At 38.3% G+C, this 15,832-nt stretch overlaps 1 protein-coding gene across 2 annotated transcripts in view; it reads right to left on the reverse strand.

Annotated features, from left to right (window-relative positions):
• Positions 1-965: 965 nt before the first annotated feature.
• STXBP4 (syntaxin binding protein 4) overlaps positions 966-15,832 on the reverse strand; it is a 228,831-nt gene continuing 213,964 nt past the window's right edge. Inside the window, exon 17 of one of the 2 annotated variants that reach the window (XM_036753251.1) lies at positions 966-1,535. In XM_036753251.1, the coding sequence (XP_036609146.1) occupies positions 1,421-1,535 (115 nt within the window). In that variant the 3' untranslated portion in view covers positions 966-1,420. The remainder of the gene's footprint in view (positions 1,536-15,832) is intronic. The other variant, XM_036753252.1, reaches the window with a different exon arrangement.

A 15,832-nucleotide genomic window follows, 5' to 3' on the forward strand; every position in this document is an offset into this window, starting at 1 on the left:
CCTTGTATGAATGTGTATGCTTTTCTCTGAGTGTGCTAGGAAGGAATGGTTTGGAGCTTATAGTCAGCTGCCCATACTTTTAGGGTTATTCCAGGAGTGATTGTTATAATAAAATAAAATGGTTATAAGTACTAGGGACTTTAAAAAAAAAAGCAAAAATGAAAAAAATAGAACTTTGATTTCATCAGTGTAACAAGCTCCTGGTGAGGAACATGCTCCCGTGATGCAAAGGGCAGCTTCTCTGCAGCCTCAGGTCTTAGAAAGTTGCTTCAGAGCACTGAGAGGTTAAGGGTCACACAAGCAGTAGAGTCAGAGGCAGGGCATGAGCCCAGGTTTTCCAGACTAGGAGGCTGCTCTCTATTAGCCATTACACGCTCCCTCTCAATAGGCACTTAAAACACATTTACTGCATAAATGGATGTAGGCATGAATGAATGGTAGAAACCCAGGAGGCCAAGACTGACTCTTGTGTAGGCAATGAGCTCACAGTGGGTATGCAGTGCATTTGGCTGGCAAGTTCTTCTTCTACCTGCTTTCCTACCCCCAACCCAAGGAAGACCACTTCAGCAGTAGGGACTTTCCTGACTGAATATTCAGCTTTAGTGGGAAGCCTTGCCCTCAGGTGCTACAAGGAATTTTCCTCTGCTTGGTGGGGAAATGGAAGAAAGGGGAAGTAGAAGGAAAAGGTGTGAACACAGTAGGCATCTTTTGTTGAATGAATGAAAACAAAGCCTCACAAAAGGAGTGAAACTATGCAGAGAGCGGGGGGTGACTCATATATAGCCTTTACTATCTGAGGCCACTAGGGGTATAGAAATGAAACTAGCTGCTGTAATAGCATTCCTTTATGGAATGTTGTTTTGTGAACTCCTGAGTGTTTTCAGATGGACGTTTCAGATGCTTCCTCACTTCTGGAGGACAACCAAAGCAACTTGGACTACAAATTACAATGAGACATAAATTTAAAGAATTAATGTATTATCAAATAGTGTTTCAATGAAAATGTGAAAACATTCATATACTTTTTCAATAGAGATTTAAATACAAATAATTTTCAAAGTCATACAGCTTATTTCCAAAAGAAGAAATAATTGCTTGTACAATTTTTGCAAAGATTGAATTCCTTGCCATGTAGAAAAATCTGAATACATTATTATTTTTAAAAAAATGATTAGCATATCACCAGTGGATTATCCTATAGGTAAGTGTTGAAATGAATGGAATAGGAAATGTGCATGGAAAACACTTACATGGAATGTCTGGTTTAAACAAACAGGATAAATTCATTGCCCGCTATTTCGCAACTTGCAAATGGTGTATAGTTTGTCCATATTGCATGCTGGATGTCAGTTTCACTAGCTCAAGCTATTTTGAAAATGATGTCACTCTGTCCTGTGGCTTTATGCTCTACAAGAAACTTTCAGATCTTTTGATTGGGAGGGTCTCTAGGGCAATCTTCTTCATTCTCCTCCAAGCAGGACAAGTTCAGTGCGCTTGTCACAGGGTGGATCCATGATGTGGTCTGTGTTACATGACTAAAGAGAAACAGAGAAAACAGTAAGAATTTTCCAGATAATCATCTTAACCATTCACCGAGATGCTGTTAAAAGTGAAGTTGATTCTCCACTGTGGTCTCCCTTTGAAAGGATTTCCAAGTGACATTCCTTACTTGGAAACATATCAGAGAAAACAAAAAATGATAAAATTCACCTGATGGAATTAAAGGCTGAGAATGTCAAACAGAATAATTTTTTAAGTCAGAATGATGGGGACCCAACATTGCCAGACCCTCAAATTATGCTAGGAAGTAGCAACTATTAAAACTCTTTGGTATTGGTTAGCAAATAAAAAAGTTATCAGTGAAACTAACTAGGTAAGAAAGAACAAAGAGCAATTTAATATCGTTAATTATCTTGGAATTTTTAAAACCAAAGATACCAGCTGTTAGGGGTATGGATGACAAAAGCTTCTGGGCAAAGTGGGAAGCACTTGGGCAGAAATTAGTACATCTTATACGGAAACCATAATAAGCTCCAAATGGACACGTAACCTAAATATAAAAGTCACATAATAATATGTGACTATATAGCAATAAATAATGAATATATTAGATATATAAATATGTTACGATAAATACATATAAATAAAAGGAGAATGGAAGGTGGTTCCTTGTACAACTATGAGTAGGGGGAGAATTCTAAACCAGATGAGATATAGAGATGATCTTAGAAGATAAGCTATACTACTTGCACTACATAAAATTGAAAAGCTTCCGTACCGTACAAACATAATCAATGCAGTTGAAATTAGAAGAAAAGTAGATAAGTGGGGGAAAAATCTTTGCAGCAATAAGAGCTAAAGTATTCCTTAATAGATAAATGGATATGTGAATATGAACAGGTAATTCTCAGATGAAGAAATGGAAGCTACAACAACCACATGAAAGAATATGCTCCACATCTTTAATAACGAAGAGAAATTGGGTGGGAAGGGTAGGAGGGGGTCTTTGGGAAGTGCTTATGATGTAAAATAAAAAAGTCAATAAGACACTTGTAAAGAAAAAAAAAGATATCAAATAGCATAGAAAAATCTCTCTGCCCTAACACCTTCTCTTTGCTACACATCAGTCAATCTAGTGCTTCTTAAATTTACCAAGGTCATACCTTTTTAGTACAAAGATTTTGTTTTTACAGTAAATCTGACATTTTAAGTTCAGTAGAAAAAGTTACATTTTTTTTTCCTTGCTCTTTGTGCCACCTGAGACAGCAAGGATACATAGTAAGATACCTCATGCCGTTCCCCTGAAGTAATGATACTTCTTTGTAGCTTTAAGGTGTAGAAAAGGTTTTCCTCAAAACAGCCCCTTAAGGCAGGCAGTAACAGGTATCCCCCTTTACAGATGAGAAAACCAAGGCTCTCAGTGAGATTTCTGAGGGTAAAGGGAATTTGGACATGCGATGATTTTATCACCTTGTGCTTAATAAGTACTTGTTAACTTGCATTTAATGGAATTGAGATATAACATGAAAGGGGGTGGGGGTGGGGAGAGAGAAGAACACTGACTGGAGGTGGAGGATCTGGGTTCCAGTCCTGCCTCTGATGGCTACCACTTGTGTGATCTTAGTCAAGTGACTTAAGTTCCCTGGCATCGGTTTCCTCATCTATTAAATGAGAGGGTTCAACAAGATGACCTTCGAAGCTCATTCCAACTTTAGATCTGTAACTGAATGTCACATGGTAGGGTGCTCACAATAAGCGTAAATAAAAAGAGGATGACTGCCAATCAGGACCTAGCATTTGATGAAGTAGAGAAATTCTATGAAGCACTTGATGGGATCTTCCAAAGTCAACATATGCCCTCATAATTAGTACATCATCATGAAGGTGGAAAGAGAGCTTGAAAGGGAAGAAACATGTTGGAAAAGACGTTATGCGACTTTGTAAAAATTAAAGAATCTGATGATTTTAGGAAGCTTTAAGCATATGTTATCAGAAATACTCTTCAAAAAGTGAGTTGGAAGGTGCTAGATATACATAGTAAATAATGAAATTTTTTTTTAAAAAATTAACTATATCCTAACAAACAGGAAATGACTTGTTATTAACAAGAAAGTTATTTCCAAATTAGGTGTCTGTATGTAACAATTAGGGAAAAAAAATTAACAACAAATTAGAAGAAAATACAAAGATGAAATGACCTTTTATGTAATAGCAACACTTCCAACCTGACTTACTAAAAAGGCCATTGGCCCTTACAAAAATGAGAAACAGAAAAAAGTAAAGACACTGACTATTACAATTTTCTAAAGAAATTTAATCAGTGTAAAACAGTTGCTACAACAAGGTGGATCAAAGTGCACAGAAACCATCTCGGCCAGCAAACACCTGATCTTGCTAAGTGTAAGACATGGCAGCCAAGTGAATACAAGCAACACTTAGAAAACATTTCAGAGGGTGCGTGTAGAAAATTATGTGTAGTTACTACCTTATGAAATAGAAAATCAGAGGAAGAGATAACAAATAAGAGAAAACCTGTGATAGGCCCCCCCATGTAGGATAGAAGAGGAAAAGAAGGAGGAAAAGGAGGAGGAGAAGAAAAAGAACAGAAAATAAGAAGAGGAAGAGGGAGAAGGAAGAGGAGGAGAACAGCATTCACAATAGTGACAGTGGAGGCGCCAGGGGCAGGTATTTATATAGCACTTTAGGATTTGCAAAGCATTTTTGATCCTCATAACAATCCTGGGACTTAGGTGATATTATCTCAATTTTATGGATTCTGATACATATGCCTAAACCTTCCTAAAATCATCAGTTTCTTTAATTTTTACAAAATCACATAACGTCTTTTCCAACATGTTTCTTCCCTTTCAAGCTCTCTTTCCACCTTCATGATGATGTACTAATTATGAGGGCATATGTTGACTTTGGAAGATCCCATCAAGTGCTTCATAGAATTTCTCTACTTCATCCAAGGCTAGGTCCTGACTGGCAATCATTTTCTTTTTATTTATGTTTATTGTGAGCACCCTACCATGTGACATACAATTGCAGATCTAAAGTTGGAAGGAGCTCCAAAGGTCTTCTTGTTGAACCCTCTCATTTAATAGACGAGGAGATGGATGCCAGGGAACTTAAGTCACCGAGGTTAAATGACTTGTCCGGTCACACAGCTAGTAAGTATCTGATGCTGAATTTGAACCCAAGTCTTTCTGACTCCAGGTCTAGTGGTCTTTCAGACTCCTGTCTCAGAATCTGATGTGCTATATACAAGAAGGTGGAAACATTTATGAAGATGAAGTCAGGAAGAGTGACTGGACTGGAGCTCACTTAAATGCTATCTATGATGACGCCACCTTTATCCTCCCTTTCTTCTATGTCACGTTGAGATTCTCCATACTATAGCATCCCCTCCCCCATTCTAAATAGTTAGCTGGGTGTATTTCAGAACATGATTCACCAGAGAGGAGGAAAGCCAGAGAGAAATAAGGGTGTGGGAATGGATTCCCAAGGTTACAGCCTAAAGGACCTAGTTCCTGCCTTATAAATCCTTGGGAGATGCTAGCAGATGTGACCAATAGTGAAGAGAGGCAGCAAACCATCTGGAGGTGCTTCTTGCAACACGTCATATAGGGCTCTAAAAAGACAATCCTACACAAAGATCAAATTTCTTTTTTTTTCAATGTTAAAACATTTTAATTTCAATTTTGCCTTTGTTACAAAACACAGAAAGCTCTATCATCCTATAACCAAGTATAAAGCACTACATTTTAACATTCTAGATAGACAAAGATCTAATTTCTAAAAGTTGTCATTTAATGAAGTTACTGAGGCTAAGAATTAAGAACCCTGGATTGAATAAGATCAAGCTCCTTTAACCAATTCTAAAACTGGATGTAGAAAAGTAGTTTATAACCTGAGGCCATACTCCAAATTATTTGCTTGTGGCTGCCTGAATCTATGTGCTGGTCTTCAACATGAGAGCTAAGAGTATGTTCTTTTCTGAATTTATGCTCTTTTTCTCTGTTTTTAAGGAAAGAATGGGAGAGCAACTTGTGGGGAGGAATGCCATCAACACTTTCATGGTGGATGATCTAATCAAAGCTGCCCAAGTATTAAGGGACAACTTGAATGGGCAGGATGCCTTTATGGGGAGGAATTCTACCATCTTTCCTATTGTGACATAGTGAATTATAATTCTATTGATTGCTATCCATATTACTAATATCTTTTCCAAACTGTTTTAATGAGAAACTAACTTTTTGTGGAGACAAATGGTACTTTAGCACTCGAGGTCTGAACATGTTAACTTTTCTTATTAAGCCCTATTAGAAACAGGAAAGCTGCCCCTCCCCTTCTTTTAATGTTGACAAGTACAACAGGTAATACTCATATAGCACTTTTATAGATTTTTAAAAATCTCCACAAATATCAATGCATTTGATCATACCTAGCATTTATATAGTGCTTTTAAGGTTTACAAAGCATTAGACATAGGTCACCTCTGAGTTTCATAACAACTCTGGGAGGCAGGTGCTATTATTATCCCTATTTTAGAAGACAGGAAACTGAGGCTGAGAAAATGACTTGTCCAGAGTCACAGAGGTGGTATCTGAGGTGGGATTTGAACTCAGGTCATCCTGACTCCAAACCCAGAGCTCTTAGACACTGCACCATCCATGTATAATACAAGAGATCTCAGATACCATCATAGTGAAAAGAGGAGATATGTCTTGTTCAAGGTAAGCATTTAAAATGAAAAAGTAAACAAGCTGGATGACATGGCTTGTCTTATTTAAAATTTTTATTTTAAACATTTTAATTTTTATTAGCAGATTTTTAAAAAGTATTCCAAAAGGTCAATCGTAGTTTGAATTAACTTCATTCCCTTCCTCCTCATCCTCCTCCCCACAATGTTCCCTGGTTAGTTTAAAGGAGATTAACAAAATAAAATAAAACCCTGGGCAACATAGAAAATGAAGAAGAAAGAACTACTTGAGCTGAGGGGTGAGTGAAGTTGTCTGTTTGCAAATGTAGCCTCTTGAAAAATATTTTAATGTCTGAAATGCAATAATCTTCCATTTTCTGTTCACTCAAATTGATTATTTTTCAAAACCTCAAACACAAAGCCTCTGCTAAGGAGAAAAAGCACATGGATGAAGGGATCTGAAGAATCTGAACAATGATTAGAGGCAAATTCCATTTGGAAATTAGACTTACAGGATCTTTTTATCCAAGTGATAATCCCCCTTAGTTCTTTCAAATATTCAAATGAAATGTCCAAAAAGAATAGTTTTATCTGCTTGTTCTCCTAATACAATCCCTTGCATTAATTAAAAAAAAAAAAAACCCCAACAACATAAAAAAACAAAGACAAAATCAAAACCAAAACCGTAACCTACTCTCAAACTCCAACTTGCTTTGGCTATCACATTAACTATGGTAGTGATTTACTGGTGAAAATAAAGCTTAAACTATGTAGAGAGGGAGATTACATCATGGATACATTTTTCAGGTCTGGCAATACATCATTTGTAAAGGATCAGCGGAGGGGGTAGGATGATTTGCTTTGTAACCTTGAGGATCACAGAAATCATGGCATTTAGAGGTAGAAGGGAAGTTAAACATCTTCTAGCCCAACCCTACACTTTACAGATGATAAAACATCTGTTCAGAGAAGTCACTTGTCTCAGGGCTAGTGGATGGGCAGAACTGGGATTCAAACTCAAGTTTTCTGACTTGAAACCCAGGGTTTTTTCCACTGTATCGGAGGGCCTTTCGGAAGGAGTTTTAGGATTTACTCTGCTGGGTCTTGGAGCTACAAATAGGAGTAGGATGCATACCCTATTCTTAAGGAACTTACAATCTAACTGGAGAGACCTGTACACAGATCACTGTGACACAAAAGACGGAAATAAACAGAAAGGAGAAGTCCCGGGAAAGTATAAAGAGAAATCCGATGAAGAGTTTGAAATTTATGCATGAAAGTTTTTCACCTACTAGATGCTATGTACACCGAAAGCACTGATTATTTGGGTGGTAAGATGGGTGGGCAAACCAGCCCCTATTGTATAGGATTCTGCCATCACATTTCAGTTCTACGAAAGTATGGTGGCTAAAGAGCTTTGACATAATCAATGTGATAAGATAATCCCAGATTTACTGGTCTAGAGAACATTCAAGTATTAGAAATATATCCTCTTTGATTTGTATGTTTGGTAGGTCAGCTGAGAAGAGAGAGTTCAAGTCAGTCCCTTTGACCCTGCTTAATTAATAAAGCCTCCATGGCTCATAAAGCAAGATGTTACCACTTAGTGTAAAAAATTTAAAGCCCTAAAAAGGAATGAGGCATCCCTATAAAATATGAAAGTCTCTGAGTTGAACATATACTACCCTCCCCCTCCCCCCTCCCCCCTCCCCTCCATTGTTCCTGTGTGGAGAGATCCATTTGACCTCATTTCAGGAGTAATCAACTGTGGTTCAGAGATGTATCTGAAAACCTACAAAGCTTTAAACTTCCTTTCTCTGAATGATTGCCAAGTCAGCTGTCAGTGACACTTGATCTGCAAAGATGTCAGTGTTTTCTTTTACCTTTATAATATTAGCAAATTGTAAGGCAAATTTTATAGCTTACCCAAACACAGGAGGAGAGCGCATTTTATTTTACTGGCACAGAAATGCAAGTGAATTATTTAAATGCCATTATAATTATTCTCCTTATGGTTTGTACTTCCCAGCATGCAAAATGCTTTCTTTCAAAATCAAAATTTAGGACAACCTCTGTTAAAGAGACAAAAAAAAGGGGGGGTTTATAAAGACAAATAATGTTCTAGTTCTGCAGAAGCTTATTCTCAGTCTCTTTCAACTATAAATGAGGCTCTTTATATATATATCATATTTTCCATTGGAGATGCCATTATTTATATAACACTATGTATATGTATACTTATATACATACACATAAATTTGTTTGCATATGCATATTATTTTGTCATCTTTGAAGGAGAACTGCAGAACTGCATTTTAATGATCTTTCCATCTCACGAGATCATAGATTTAAAGGTGAAAGAGATTTTAGAAGTCATATAGTCATATATATAGCTTGTTTGTACACAGATGTTTGCATGTTGTCTCCTCTGGTATACTGTGAACTTCTTGAAAGCAAGGACAGTTTTTTGCTTTTCTTTGTATTCCTAGTTCTCAGCACAGTGCTAGTCTTATGATAGGTGCTTAAAAAATGTTAACTGATCGACTGATTTCATTTTACAAGTTAGGAAGACAGATCAAATGACTTGTCCAGGGTCACACTGTTGGTTAGTAACAAATTAACAAGCATTTACCTACTAGAAAGGCAAAGACTGGTCTGTGCCCTCAAGGAGCTCAAGGTCTAACGGGAAAGAGCCAGGATCTGAGCCTGAGTCTTCAGCTTTCATATCTAGTCATCTCCCACTGTACAACACAGTGTATCTGTTGTATAGTAGGTCCTTAATAAATGGTAAATAGTAGGTCCTTTATAAATGGTGAGATAAATGAATGGAGGAACCTATATTTTTGTCAAGTTTTTCTTATATCAACCAAAAAACAAAGTCAATATTTTTGGGGGGGCAACAAGAATTACCAGGCACAAGAATGCTCTTCCTAAGGGATATGTTGTAAATGGGGAAAATGGCTAGCTTGAGGTGGTAGTAGTACTACTAGTAGCAATATGAGTAGTAATAGCTAGCATTTATCTAGAGCCTAATGTGTGGTAAACACCATGCTAAGTGTTTCACAAATACTGACTAATTTGATCTTTACAACAATCTGGTATTGTTGCTGCTCAATTGTTTCAGTCATGTCCAACTTTTTGTGATCCCATTTGGGGTTTTCTTGGCAAAGATACTGGAGTGATTTGCCATTTCTTTCTCTATTCCATTTTACAGATGAGGAACTGAGGCAAACAGGGTTAAGTGACTTGTCCAGGGTCACGCAGTTACTAAGTGTCTGAGGCCAGATTTGAACTCAGGAAGATGAGTCTTTCTGATTCTAAGCCCATTGCTCTATCCATTGTGCCACTTAGCTTACTAGCTGTGTGATCCTGAGCAAGTCACTTAACCCTGTTTGCCTCAGTTTCCTCATCTGTAAAATGAGCTGGAGAAGGAAACGGCAAACCATTCCAATACCTCTGTCAAGAAAATGCCAAATGGGATCATGAAGAGTTGGACATGCCTGAAATGACTGAACAACAAATACATGGACTTTACTTATCTTTAAGCACGTTATATTCCCTTTTCTTCACCGCCAGTAGAACGTAACCTTCTTGATGGTAGTCGCTACTCCATTTTTTGGTCTTTCTATCCCCACTGCTGAACACGTTATCTTATGTCCTGCCTAATATGAGGAAGAAACTTAACAAATGTTGGACTCAATTGCTGGAACTCATGAAATCCACATATTGGAATCAGTTCTGGGCTTGGAACCTGGAGGACAAATACTGATTCTCATTTTGCTTAGAATGGTACCCATATGACCGTGGGCAAGTTATTTAATCTGAGCCTTGGTTTCCTCATTTGAAAAATGGATATAATAATTCCCAAAGCACCTCCCCCCTTGGGGTTGGCCATGAAAATCCAATATAATATTCAGAAAGTATCTTAAAAGCCTTAAACTTATCCACAAATATCAGCAATCATCAACATGACAATAAATAGTTCATATTGGAGGGTCCGTGTAGCTAAAAATTCAGCAAAATTCTAACTGGTAATTTGTATGGCACCATCAAAATTCTGGTCAAATTTTATCTTTAACATGTATCATGTAATGTGTGTCTTACCAGAATAAGTGAATATATGGAATGTGATCTATGATTTACTAAAACAAAACAAAACACTTTTTGACTTAGCTTTTTCTTTTTTAAAGTAAAAAAAAAATCTACAAGTTTCAGAAATCTAATCCACTGGAGTATAGGGTCACAGGACTGGGAGATTTAGAGAGGACTTCAAAGAACATTTAGAGTGGAGGTTCTTCACCTTTTTTGTGTCATGGACCCCTTTGGAAGTCTGGTGAAGTGTAAGGATCCCTTCTCGGAATATGTTTAAATGCATAAAATAAAATACATAAGAATACAAAGGGAACCAATATACAAAAATAAGCATTTCAAAATATATAGACCCCAAGTTAAGACCCTCTTCATTTAGAATAACTCTTTTATTTTGCCTGTGAGGACACTGCGACTTAGGGTGAGGAGTCCTTGTCCAAGGTCATATGGGTAGTGAAGTAACAAAGATGTGATGGGGATGGGATGGTGTTGCTGGTAAGAGAAAATCATTAAGAGGCAGCTGATAGCAGAGTGTTGAATTTGCTATTAAGAAGACCTGAGTTCAACTCTACCACATCTATAAAACAGGGATAAAAATATCGCCTACCTCTAAGGGTTGTTGTTAGGATCCAATAGATAACAGTTTTAGAATGCTCTGCAAAGCTTAAAGCACTCTGTAAACTCCAGCTATTAAAGAATATGAAGTGAACAATTAGCTGTACAGATTGCGTATATGTATGTAATTAAGATGTAATTGTGTACATATAGATAATGCATGCACATTTACTATATTTACACACAATATACAGATATTATATATAGTGATATATAATATATATGTAAAGATAGATTGATTGACAGATAGATATGGACTGTGACTTCATCATAATAGGGACTATGGTGAGCAAACTACCTCTTCCAAGGTAGGCTGGCACCTTTCGTACAGCTTGTAGTCTAAGATTGCTGCCTCAGGCACCGAGAGGTTGTGACTCTCCTGGGATCACAGAGCCGGCAATGTGTCAGAGGAAGGCGTTGAACCCAGGTCTCCTTGGCTCCAAGGCCGGGTCTCAATGCCCGATACCACAGCTGCCTCACATAATACATACATGGCTGTTTTAAATAACTGTTACAGAAAAGTATGGGGGAGGGCAAAGTCATTTTTATAATATCATAGAATTGGAATTTAGAGGAAGGCATACAATTCCCAAGGACGAGATGATTTTTCTTGAACTGTGAACAATTTTAAGCCATTATTTAAGAAACATGAAATCACCAAATCCAATCTAAGTGATATACATGGGGAGCAATAAATTCCCCTTGAGGGAGGCTGAGAGAGGCTCTGATGCTGATTTTCTCATTTCCACTGATAACAGAAAAGACTGGTGATGAAGACAGTTGGGTGAGGGCTTATTTAAGAAGAGGAAAAAAAGGTCAATGTCCCTGTGGAGCAGCAGAATGGATTCTTGAAACAGGCTAGGGAGATGTGAGGATGATGGCATTAGTACTAGACAATACATCTTGATAAATGCAGCGAGCAGGTAAGGTGCCAGGGAGGCAAATGAGTCCTAAATGTCTAGTGAAATAAAAATATAACTCCAAGAAGGCAATGAGGTTCCAAAATATTTCACCCAATACTGCCTTTCCTTCTGCGCAAAGTGCAAAGAAATATGTGCCATGCTTAAGTTCTACCTGTCAGAGGAGAGATATTTGGATATGGATGTTTTATTCATTTAAGTGGGCTTCGCTATATCACATGGAACCCAAGCCAGCTGGCTTGCTTCTTTTAAATGATGATTTCTCAGGCAGTACTTCATATTCTTCCACCCCTTCATAGATATTTATAGAAAATTCAGAGCAAGCTGTCTCAGGCTCAAGAGGCTATGCACAGACTCTCTGCTCATGTGCTGGTGTTACTGGGCCCTTTACTGGTCTGGGGGCTCAGGATTGGCTGCTGATTCTGGCCATTGATTTTAACTCATAGCTCTGAGAGTATTTGCACTTGGAAGTATTCCCATCAACACCAGATCAGCACACAGCAATACTGTAACACAGTTTTAAAAGGACCACTATCGATGGGAGGGAATGGTGGTACAGGTCTGAAATCCCAGATACCAGGGAGGCAGAGGCTAGCAGATCATTTAAGCTTAAGAGTTCTGAGTGGCAGCGAGGCCAATGCTGAATGGGTGTCCACAGTAAGTCCAACACCAGTAGGGTGAGATTCTGGGAGTCGGGGGAAGAGGATGATGCCCCAGGCTGTCTAAGGAGGGAAAACTTGCCCAGGTTGTAAATAGAGCAGGTCAAAGCTCCTATATTGGGATGTAATGATGGTATTTCCAGTTTGGGAGAGATTGGGAGACCCTCTCTCAAAAAAAAAAAAAAAGGACCAATATCTATGTTTTGAGTTAACTTCAATCACAAAATAGATGACTTCATCTCTGAAATCCAAACTGCAAGTTTTAACACCTGGATCATGGACGGAGACTGACGGTCTGATCACATTCAGGATACCTTACAGTTATTGGCTTTAATGAAAGGTATTAAACATACTCATTACCCTCTCCCCCAAGTCTTTGCTTCCTTATTTTAGTCTCCTCCTTTTGATTTTTTAATTAATTAATTTTTAATTAATTATTAAGTTTACTTCTGTGGATTTTTAGAGAAATGCAACAGTTGAGCCAGACTCTGCAAACATCTGCATGGTTGTTTAGCGAGGATGGCTGGCTTCCTGATATCCCATGAGGGTTCTCTTAAACTTTGTTAGTGTGACAGTGGACACTTTCTAGCTAATCAAAAATGGACCAAGGCGGCGGAATAAATAAGGCCTTCAAAGCAGAGCTCTTGACAGGCTCTATTAAAGTGCAACAAAATTGCTGAGACTTCAAGAAAAGGAAAAGGTAGATCGGTTACTTTCTATCCACAAACAGCCCTTTCCCTGCTTTCTGGTTAGTTTAGATAAGAGGCAGGAGAGGCAACAATTGCAAGACAAAGTTAGAACATAAGACATTTTATTTTAGCACTTAACTTAAATTCCTCTTTTATAAAGTGCCAGCCACACAGAACAAAACTATAATTTTATTTGATTTCAGGATCACAGGCTTTAAGAGCTGGAAGGCATCTTTGGTATTATTTAGTCCAACACCCTCATTTTACAGAAGGAGAAACTGAGGACTAGAGAGATTAAATAGACCTATTTATCATCCCTAAATCAGGGTAAAAAATATGAGCTCCAAACCACACACTGTCTTTTAATTATGCTCTCTTGCTTCCCCCTGGTCATCACCTGGTCTTTCCTCTCTGTCACATAAGAGGTATTTCTATTCTTCTTGAAGGCTGATCCGTTTACTTGCCCTGCTGATTTGATTCCCTCCCACCTCCTCCACGACCCAGCTGTGGCAATTATTCCCCTTCTTTTAGCCGTGTTCAGTTGCTCCCTTATCAAAAGCTTTTTTTTTTTTTCAATTGGGTTACAGGTATGTTCAGGTCTCTTTAATCCCCAAAAAGCCTTCTACTGACCCTTCTGGTCCATCTTTAACTTCCTGAAAGAGTTGCCTTCATTTCTTCACTACCCACTCTTTCAATTTCTTCCCACCTGCCTTCTTGTCCCCACCAATGTTCTATGACCAGTGATTGTCTAATCACCAAATCTAATGGCTTTCTTCTTCTCTGTAGCATTCGGCACTAATGACTACCCTTCCTACCGGATTCCTTCTTCTCCAAAAGACCTAGGCTTAAATTCTGCTTCTGATATTTACCACTTATGTAACCTGAGCTAAGGCATTTAACTTCTCTGGGCCTCAGTTTCGTCATCTGGAAAATAAGGAGGTTGGACTAGATGACCTCTGAGGTGCTGTTTAGCTCTAGACCTAAAATCCTATGATTATTGGCTTCAAAAATCTGGTTCTCCTCCTACCTCTTTAATTCTTCCTCCTCTGTTTCCTTTGCTTGCCCTTTGCTTCCATTCCTGATCTCATAAGGCATATGCTCCCCAAAGTCCTGTCTTCAGTCTCCTATGCAATGTCTTCCAATCCCATAGCCTCAACTGTGATTTCTATATAGTTGGAAGAGACTTCCAAATCTCTGTCTCCAGCCCTCATCTCTCTTCTGAGTGCCAGGACTTCAGGCCAAATTGCCCATAGACCATTTCTGTGCAGCTGTCCATCAGCATTTCAAAGTAAGTACATCCCCAAATAGAATTGTGTTTCTTCCTTTTGCCTCCCAACTTGACCATGTCTGGCTGCCATATCCCCCACTTACCCTCTCTTTCATGTTCTTAACCTTGAAGTTGGGTTTGACTCCTCTCTAGCCAATTCCTGCCCATTCCACCCCTTTAACATCTCTTTCATATTTCCCTTCCTCTTTATTTCCACTGCCACTATGCTGATATAGGCCCTAATGAACATCCTCTTGCACCACTACAATAGCCTCCAAAGCAGGAGCCTTTCTCCTTATTCCAACCCATCCTCTATTCCTTTGCCAGGTTGATCTTTAAGCAGATACCTGGTCAAGCCACTCCTTTGATCAAAACCCTCCAGTGACTCCTTCTTGCCCACTAAGAAAAGTTCCAATTCCTTTGTTTGGCATTTAAAGCCCTTTATAGTCAGACACCGCCCCATCTGCCTAGGCTTATTTCATGTTTTTCCTCTCTGCACATTCTATTTTCCAGATAACTGAGTAATTCTCTGTCCCTGAAACACATCTTGTACTGCCTTACTTCCCTGTTTGCTCATCCTATTCCCTGCATCTAGAGCTAGTATATCCTCCTTTTCCCTCTACACTTACCCATTCTTTATAAGCCCATACAAATGACATCTTTTCTACAAAGCCCTTCTTGTCCCTGTGTTGGTAATGACCTTCCCCCTCAAATGTCACTAGGCTCTGTGTTTCCCTAAAGAGTGAATCATACATTACCTGGTATCAGAATTATTTGTGTATGCTTGAATGGAAGCTCCACGAGGGCAGAGTCTGTCTTAAATAAACTTTGCCTCCCTCTCCATAGGCAGGCAGCAAAGTGCTCTGCACATAGCTGCCACTCACTTAGTGTTTAATGAAAAATCAGTTGTGTACTTAATTTAATTTTAGAAGTAATTATCTGAGATATTGAGTCCTTTGGCACCATGTAATGGTTAGGAATCTATTGTGGCAGTGGCCCAAATTCATGTATATCAAAATCTTCCATAAGGCTGGCAAGCTAAGTGTATCACTACCCATACTTAGCACATCTTAATTATTTTTTCATAAATGAATATTATTTTGAAAACAATTTAGTTACATTATATAACTCAGGGGTAGAGTATACAAACTTTTACCTAAGGTAAAATGAATGATACTAGTAGGTTGTTTTAAATGTGCAGCGGTCTGCAGATTTAAGGCTTTTCACAGAGAAGATAAGAAGTTGGGTGTGGGAAAGTCAGATTAATCAGATAATTTCATTACAGCATCTTCAGGCTAGCCTACATTTTTCATTAAACTTAAGAGAACAGCAACTCCTTCTCTGTAGAGAAAGTTTAAAAAAAAATCCAGAGAGTATGGGCAGAAATA

This window comes from Trichosurus vulpecula, chromosome 4 (genome assembly GCF_011100635.1).
Source record: "Trichosurus vulpecula isolate mTriVul1 chromosome 4, mTriVul1.pri, whole genome shotgun sequence".
NCBI classification, from domain to species: Eukaryota; Metazoa; Chordata; class Mammalia; order Diprotodontia; family Phalangeridae; genus Trichosurus; species Trichosurus vulpecula.